The 9,264-nt window shown below is 37.5% G+C and overlaps 1 protein-coding gene across 1 annotated transcript; it reads right to left on the bottom strand.

The window, feature by feature from the left end:
- Positions 1 to 4,495: 4,495 nt before the first annotated feature.
- si:ch211-212d10.1 (mast cell protease 8) lies at positions 4,496 to 6,125 on the bottom strand. The gene is made up of 5 exons (XM_033964709.2): positions 6,069 to 6,125; positions 5,280 to 5,445; positions 5,073 to 5,205; positions 4,764 to 4,991; positions 4,496 to 4,696 (listed from the first exon to the last, which is right to left on the bottom strand). The coding sequence occupies exons 1-5, from the start codon at positions 6,118 to 6,120 to the stop codon at positions 4,556 to 4,558; spliced, it is 720 nt and encodes a 239-aa protein (XP_033820600.1). The 5' UTR covers positions 6,121 to 6,125; the 3' UTR covers positions 4,496 to 4,555.
- Positions 6,126 to 9,264: the final 3,139 nt, after the last annotated feature.

Raw genomic sequence — 9,264 nt, 5'->3', positions numbered from 1 at the left:
ATATATGGTGTAATTTGTGTGTGGTAAGGGGTTCAGTCCATGGAACCCCATAGGCTTTCATGGAGGATCTCAACTGCAGGTACACAAAAAAAGAAGATGCTGGCAGGTTAAAGACGGCACGTAGATCACTAAAAGGGAAAAGCCCAGAATCACCAAACATGTCTCCTAATACATGAATCCCTTTCTCTTCCCATTGTGAAAAAGCAAATGGTTTGGCCCCAGATAGTAATGAATAGTTGTGGAAAAGTGGACTGTTCTTATGCCATTTTTGTATGCTTTTAGATTCTTTTTCCACGTATCTCCAGACTGCTAGTAAATTAGTAATTATAGGGCCAAAACGAGTCTTTGCTCGTTTAAGTGGGATAGCAGAGTAAATTAGGTCCTATAATCTATGAGGGTGAACTAGATTTTCTTCTATGCATTTCCATGCAGTGTCACTCGTTGGCAGAACCATGAAGACAGTGGACGTAAAACAAAAGACCAGTAATAGTATTTGAAATTGGGCACTGAAAGGCCTCCTGAAGATTTGTGCCACTGTAACGTAGCTAAAGAGACACGTGGTCAGTTTCCTTTCCATAGATATTTTGAAATCAAGGAGTGAAGCCTTTCAAAATACCTGGGCGGTGGAGAGAGGGGAAGCATTGCAAAATAAAAAAGTATACGTGGTAATATATCTGTTTTAATAATAGAAATTCGAGTTTGCAAAGTAGTAGGGTTACTTTGTATCTTTCTTAAAACTTTCTTAAAACTTTTTGGGCCGTGTTTGCTAATGTGTGCGTTGTGTCACCATGGTAACGTCTACACATTCCGCCAAGCACATACATGAAGAACGCCCCCGGCCTGATGTGACTGCAAATTATCAACTCATTTGACAACTGGAATGGCCTCAAACAAACCAGGAAAGGTTTTGTCCTGTTTGATATAACAACTATTCTTGTAAAAATAAAAACACACACATACACACACAATGTGAGAATAGAAAACATTGAGGCTTGTTAGAAGTGAACCAGTGATCAACACCTGTAAAATTAGTCCTCCTGGAGTAATTAGATATTGATTGGGTTGAGCCTGACACCATGTGAAGGGCCACTGTTGAAAATGTGCTAATCCTCCTGTAACAGAGCAGCTGCACAAAGCTGGGAGGTGTCTATTTGCTGCAATGAGGAGAAGAAGAAAGGAGAAAGGGAGGGCCTATACTTCATTATCAGTCGACATGTAGGCTCACGTCGCACGGCTTTACCCGACCAACCGTTACCATGGCAGCGGCTTGTCATGTGATCTGCATCCCACCTTGAATGAATGGGAATCTACAAGGCACGCTCTTCAACGCTCGTGAGGAAGAGGAGGGGCAAGTACGTCAGCCTCAAACACAGCTGGGGACACACCCATGGCAACCTGTGTCAGGATGAGTCAAGACCCATTCCCACTCATATGTGTAATCAAGTTGTTCTTTGTAGAGTTTTATATAGCCTGGGAAATGAGAAGAAAAAAATATATACTGTATTTTTCTTCCTGGTACTTCTGCATTTGGCAATAGTGAAAATTGTACAATCAAAGCACTTATTTTTTGTTTCTGTTTTTGTTTTATTTTTTATTTTTGTAAGACAACAATGATAAATTAGACAAATTAAACAAATGACATACATTGCAATAGATTGTTTGACTACATAATATCAAAAAAACTGAACAGAATGCCAAGCCTGCACGAGGGAAATAGGGATAAAATAGAAGACAAATACAAATGGGGCTCATCTAGGAAATACAAAAAGAAACAGAATGTTGTATAAATCTACATTATTTTATGATATACTACAAAAGATAAGTGAAAGCTGAGTGGATTTTTCAACAATGTTTATTTATAGTTATCACAATGCAGGAAAAGAGAGCAAACTGACCAGAGCATGTTACTGCGGAGGCGCAGTTGTTGGGTATAGGTCCATCTGGCAGTGACTCCAGAGACAACTGTAACACTGATGATGTGTATTATTTTATGCTCGCTAATGTTGACTTCACATAGTCTCACCTCAAAGGGTCTTAGGAAATTTAAAAGTAACCTTATAGTCTAAATAATAATTAGGTAGTGCCAACCAAGAACATAGCCTCAAGCATGTTTATAATTTACTTGCTACCTCAGAAAATCCCCATAAATTTGTTTGAAAGTGTTACAGTAATTATCCCAGATGCTAAAGTCTAATTAAAAAGTAACACCTGATTATTATGGAGGCGTAGCTCTCACACCTCGCTGCATACCTATGCTATATCTGTCACATCATTCACCTGAAGCTAAGGTGGGGCTGGTCCTATACATTACAACAGTCTTGACTGTGTTTGTTATTGGGTTTAGACATCGCCAAACATGCTGGTATTTCTATGAGAACAGTTTTTCTGTACATTTTGTTCAAGTCAGGAGTTAACCCATACAGGTAAATGAATAAGAGAGTGGTTTCATTAAATCGGGTCTATAACAATGCTGTCCCATAAGAGTACTTTACAACATTTTACTAACTTACTTTTATTTACTGTGTATTTTTAAGCTATTCGATGTCCAAGTCGTTTCCCTTGTCTATCAAGTTTATCTTTATCTACTGCACTTTGTAGTGAAAAAATGAATTGTTCTACATGTTTATGTGGTCACATCAAAATGTTGCAGTTTGACAAAGCAGTATGTCCAGAGTCTGTGAGCCTGGAACGGTCCTGCTTAGATGATTTGTGTAAATCTTTCCTCATTTGGCACTTCATTTGACTGTCAATTTACAGTGCCACTATTGCCCTGAGGACAGATGCCATACATGTGCTTTAATTATGCTTTCAATGCAAAATATTATGTGAGCAGCTTTTTTCACCCAGACTTAACATGTGTTCCACATAATTTTATTGTAACATGCAACTTGTCCCAATTTTGTCTGCAGAATCAGACTCAGAGGTTTGAGAATAGTAATAGTAAAATATAAACTATGATCAAATGAAGCCACACATAAAATAAACAGGTGTTGAAATATCAGCAGCAGAGCCTGCAGTCAAAACTACACATATAAGCAAATAGATAAAGACCAACATTGTTCTGTCTACATCATATAGTCTCTCAAACCTCAGTGGTCGCCATCTCTCTGTGATGGAGGTGAGTCAGTTCTGCTCCTGGAGTAGTGCCAGGCCTCCCTGTTCATCTGTGTACAATCCCCTCCACTTCACACCGACTCCACTATAGCAGCATTTCAATCATTCAAATGAGCCCTAATCACTGCTACAGGCAGCAGGAGTTTGAAAGAAGGCGGCACGTCACTCTCACACTCGAGAACACTTAATACATTGATTGTTTTTTTACTCTGCAAAAGAAAAAGAAAACCACGTCACAGGTGGTGCATTTGTATCTTAAAACTAGAGTATTCTGTCATCCAAACAATTGTCCAAGTCCCCTTTAGAATAAACTGCACATGAATGAATAAATAATACAATAGTCTACAGGGTCTAAACAGACTTGATGATCTAAAACAGTGGAAAAAGAAAAGAGGAGATGTAGATAACTGCAATGACAATATAATATATACATACATATATATGTGTATATATATATATATATATATATATATATATATATATATATATATATATATATATATATATATATATATATATATGTGTGTGTGTGTGTGTATATGTATATGTGTATATATATATATATATATATATATATATATATATATATATATATATATATATATATATATATATATATATATATATATATATATATATATATATATATATATACATATACATATACACACACATATCTTAGAAAAGTTCCCTATAAAGAGGTCTGCTTAACAAACACTGCCCTCTACTGGTTTATATTTCAGATGTCGCCATAAAAGAACAAACTTGTCTGTAGTTTTACGGTTATGTTCTCATGTAACTTATCAGTCCAAAAGTAATTGACATGGCTAGTAATGTGAGGTTATGTTATAGAGACTATAGTTAGGCTCAATGGAAAATGTGGCGTGGCACAGGAAGCTTGTGGCGCGTGTTTGTGTAGGTGTGTGATGTGACAGAGGCATTGCAGGGCCAGTTTAGAGGCAAGTCTGCTCACTTCTCACTATCTCTAATTAAACCCGCTCAACTCCAACATATAACATCTTTAACGAAGGCTGCAAATAAGAATATTGATATTGACTTATGCATGACCTACATATAAACAATGGTGTCACGGCAAACACTTGGCCACGTGCACATTTCCCTCGTGTTCATTGTTTGTACATTACCTTATGGCGTATGGTACATTTGCAAGAGCATGCTTCTTTTTCACCAGTAAACTATTTTGATTATAGCAGGCCCTGCTACTGACCCACGTGCATGTGAGAGTCAAGGATCTTTTTTCTGAGCTGCACAATGCTGCATTTGCACCATGAGTACAGTAGATGGCAGTGTTCCCTCTCAAGAAGCGCTCAGCCGAAAAATTCACCAAACGGCAGTAATGAAAAGACAATGCAAGCATATTTTAATAATAGCATGTCTGTAGGTAATCAATCCATTGTAGTGAGAAAAGGTTAAGTACATTTTATACATCGTTCATGATCTTTTTAATCCATTCTGAATGGTTTTGAATCCTAGCAAACAAGTGTATATCGAAATGTTCTATCTTTGCTGACACCAGGCCATAGACTTGATTTCCACACACCAGGGGGCCACCAGAGTCTCCCTGCAAAAATACACCAGGTAATGGCTGGACTTTATGTTTATTTGGTCTGTTATTTGGTAGTACTTACCCGTCCAATGCCATCTCTGCCCGTGCTGCAGTAGAAGTAAGTATCTCCATTCTCAAATTCACAGGGTCCCAGAGTGACATTCACCTCCATGAGAACATCGGTCAGGTTTTTTCCAGAGTTTTCTGAGCGTCCCCATCCTGCCACACTGCACATCTGCGGTTCTCCATCCTCTGGCCCAGCCAAAGCAATGGGCGACACACTAGAGGTAAGCTCTGCTTTCAAATTTAACTTCGGTTTGGGAAAAAAATAACAATGTTAAAACATTTTTAATTTGCTCAAATAAACCAAAGAAAACACCTTTTTAAATACCTTGAGTAACAATATGTCATTTCTGTAAGTATCATTGTCATATCCTTCATTAGGGAAGGTCTTCTTCACAGAGATCTTCTGTGTATTGACTAGTTGTTCCCTGTTATGCACTCCTAAAATGACCTTGTAGGAACTGCAATTGGAAAAGAATGCATTCTTGTCATGAAAATTCTAAGTTATCGACCTCTTTGTGCGATTGACATAGACCTGCCAGTACAGTGGGCCGCGGTCATCACAAAGTCCTCTCTCAGAAGAAAGCCTCCGCAGTAAGTGATGCGTCCATTGGACATATGTCTCTCCACCACAGTCATGTACGGTCTGCTGTGGGGCGTGGCTTCTTTTCCACCGATGATCCTTCCTGCATGCACTGCATCTGCCATCACACACACAAGTAAGCATTGGAATGACACTTTATATTGTATTTTCAACAAGGAACAGCAGATCAGAAAATATATGTATTTTATAATCCAAAATCCATGTTTAATCTAGATCCCCACTGGGACTGAGCACATGGACAATACACTTTCAGATTGGTCCAACTACAAAAAAACAAACAAATAAACAAACAAGCAAACAAAAAAATCTTGTGTCATCATGAGCCGATTGAGAAAAATAAAATCAAAATTTAAAGGTGCACTATGTAACTTTTCTGGAGGAGGATGTGGCCAGTTTAGATCCAGGTGTTATTGCTGGCCAAGTTACAGGTCACAAGTTCATTGTTAGTAATAAAAATACCTGTAATTGAATATAGGGAATGAGGGATAAATGTAATGCAATATTGGGTAACATTCTTGGTAAATCAATATTGCCATGGATACGAGCAAGTGGCCACACAAGTTACATAGTGCACCTTTAAATAAAACTCGCTTTTGAATTTCTGAATAAATAAATCTTAGTTTAGTCCAACCGTCATTCACATATACATGTATGCATAATGTATATATATATATATGTATATGTATACATACTGTATATACATAATGTATAAAATGTTACCTTGTGCAGTCAGAGCGAGGGTGAGGAGGAGCAGGGTGCTGTGTGCGAGCATGTTCAGACGACAGTAACCAGTGAGCTCACACACACAAACTCTTATATTTACAAGTGGGTCAGATCATTGAGATTAAATGTTCTAATGTCTTGATTCATGATGTTGATTTGTAGAATCAGCCAAAAGCTGTCATGCATGTACTTTCTGCTTCTGTGTAAGTATACATGAACAAGCAAAGTCAGCAGTGTGGTTATAAACATGTTGTACTTATCACCTTAATTCGGTTACTTGATGCTGTTGAACGTATCACTAAAATTTTCGGCTATGTGTGACAATGTTCTTCATAGCTATCTTTTCATCTTCACACCGATGAAATTAGAAAAGGAAGTACGCTTACTCTAACCAACTTTCCAACCACAGTTTTGTTTTTTGTTTTTCTTTATTGATTTATTTGATTGGGACAATGCATGTTAATGAACAGACATGATTCAACATGAAAGTAAACACACCACATTATAGCCAAAGACTAATTTCCATCCATTGTCCCAGGGGCTGAGGTCACAAAAGGGTCAAAATTAAAATTGCACACTACACTGATTGCACAGTTCCCATAATTGCACATTACACACATTGCACATCACACACATTGCACATCACACACATTGCACGTTACACATATTGCACATCACACACATTGCACATTACACACATTGCACATCGCACACATTGCACATCGCACATATTGCACATCACACACATTGCACATTCCACACATTGCACATTCCACACATTGCACATTCCACACATTGCACATTACACACATTGCACATTCCACACATTGCACATCACACACATTGCACATCACACACATTGCACATTACACACATTGCACATTACACACATGGGGGGGGGGGTGTCATGTGCAATGTGTGTCATGTGCAATGTGTGTGGTGTGCAATGTATATGCTTCATGCTTTCCAACCTGTCAAACTTACTTATGTTTATAATTTGCTCTTTGGTCCACCCCATTGAAAATTAGGCCCTGACATTTTGCTTGCCATGCTCCCTGAAGTCTTCCAGTCTGTCTTCTTGCTCCAAAAGAAACATTATACCGATGTTATCACCTCATAAGGTACTAAATAAGATTTACATAAAAGTGTGCTTTGTGAAAATTAAACGTAGCGTTTGAGCTGTTGAAAATGAAGAATCCTTGTACAAACTCTCCAGACGACATCCATCAAACATATTCAATAATGTCTGCTTTGTAGGCTTATTATCTGCATTTTAGTTTTACAAATTAAAAATAGCCCAGACCTTAGAGGCTATAGTATAACTTTGTGTGTTGTTCTGCCCAGAGGTATGCAGAGGACTGACCACACGCTCTGTTAGATCACTTCCTCTGTCTAGACTCAAATATGAACCTTCAACTTTATTGTAATTGTTTTCAATGTTTCACAATCAAATTTTTATGTGTTGAAAAAGAGAGAAAAACAGCCGACTAGAATCAAAGACTGTAATGAGAATCGCAGGAGGGTCTGGTTGGTGTATAGACTTGTATTTGTAGCTATGGGACACTATAGTATGTATTGACAAAGTAATGACAGTTATAATAGTACAGGTTACAGTTTGTTAACAATGTGGATATTGATTGAGCTATTTTATGTCAGAGGTCCATTCTGCTGAAATAAATTTACTGGAGTTTAAAACCCTGAGTGTGTAGACTTTATCTGCTTATCCTTTGTGATAGATTTGGACTGAATATATTAACAGAAGCATGCTACGTGACATTTGAAAGTATATATTTTTAGAAATTGAGAATTTCTGGTAGAAAGAAGAATGTTTTAGGCTTTGCACAAATGATGACGAGAAATCATATTAGCACACCTGTGATTTCAATAAACCTTGTGTTCCTCCAAATCTGTTTAACTGTTTATCTACAATTAAAATGTCATTTGTTCTGTTCACTTTGGCACTGAAGACAGTGAAAACAGCCACACAAACTCACCGTGGAACTAATACACATTACACATTTGAGTTGAGACAGCATGAATCTTCAAGTTGCAGAGGTCTTGGCAGCATATGTATATATATAAAACAGGTTCCACATATAAGGAAACTTTTGGCCTAAATTTGACCTTACAAATACAAAAAAATTCTGAACTTGAAATTATGTGTATCAGATTGTATGCACATGTAATACCACCAATCAATTAAAAAAAAGAATCTAAACTAAATCTTTCTGCATCTCACATGTTTATGTTATAAATGAGCCCAAAGTAACATAAAATAGACAAATGTTTTGCATATAAAACTTTGGATTCCATGGTAACACTGCACTAACCGCAAACCTCTTTAGATCAACATGTTAGATAGAAGCTCTCCGTCAACCTTTCCTCCATAATACAGTACAGTACAAAGCCAGCCACTCCACATGCACACTGCACTTTATACATTTTCCTCCTCCTGACCTCAGCTGACCTCTGCTACCTGTGCTATGGCTGCACTTTTGATTGTTTACAGCACAAGATCTAGCCAGCACAGTTACAAGCAAAGATCCAAGAACAATATTCACCCTTAAAAACAGGTCCAGACAGCTAATAAGTAAATCTAATTGTCAAAGAGGTTCAGATAATCTGGGCCATGACTGAGGTCACAGAGACATAAATTATGTCAGCTGGACTAGTGTTTTTGAGCTCAGTCTTGGCCATTTCAACTTAAAAAACATATGCTGTCTGTTCGTTGTAGACATGGGAATCATATTTAGATGTATCAGATTTTAACCCGTATAATATAAGGACAGGAAATTTTCACTTCAGTTGTTTTTATCAAGTAGAAAATTAATTTGGGTCATGCATAAAGAGACTTTGGTTAAATATATATATATTTTAAATTTCTATATGTAACTTTTCTGGTGGGGGTCTGGTCTGCCACATGTTTTTGTCCATGGAGATGTTGTGCTTTGCACAGTATGGCCTTCAATTGTTTTAATTTCATCAAAGAATCATTCTCACTGAGAGCAGGCTTGTCTTTCTCCAGATCTGACCTGTAGCTTGACCTGTCATTGTCCGCTGCTTGTCTCCATGGAGATTTACATGTTTATTGCCATATTGTGGAACATTTCAAGAAAAAGCAATAACATCTCCATGAAGAAAAGCAGGTGGCCATGGCTGACCCACCAGCAAAGTTATAGTGCACAGTTGTTAC

The sequence above is a fragment of the Periophthalmus magnuspinnatus genome, chromosome 4 (assembly GCF_009829125.3).
Source record: "Periophthalmus magnuspinnatus isolate fPerMag1 chromosome 4, fPerMag1.2.pri, whole genome shotgun sequence".
Lineage (NCBI taxonomy): Eukaryota > Metazoa > Chordata > Actinopteri > Gobiiformes > Gobiidae > Periophthalmus > Periophthalmus magnuspinnatus.
This window is presented reverse-complemented; position numbering and strand designations above follow the sequence as displayed.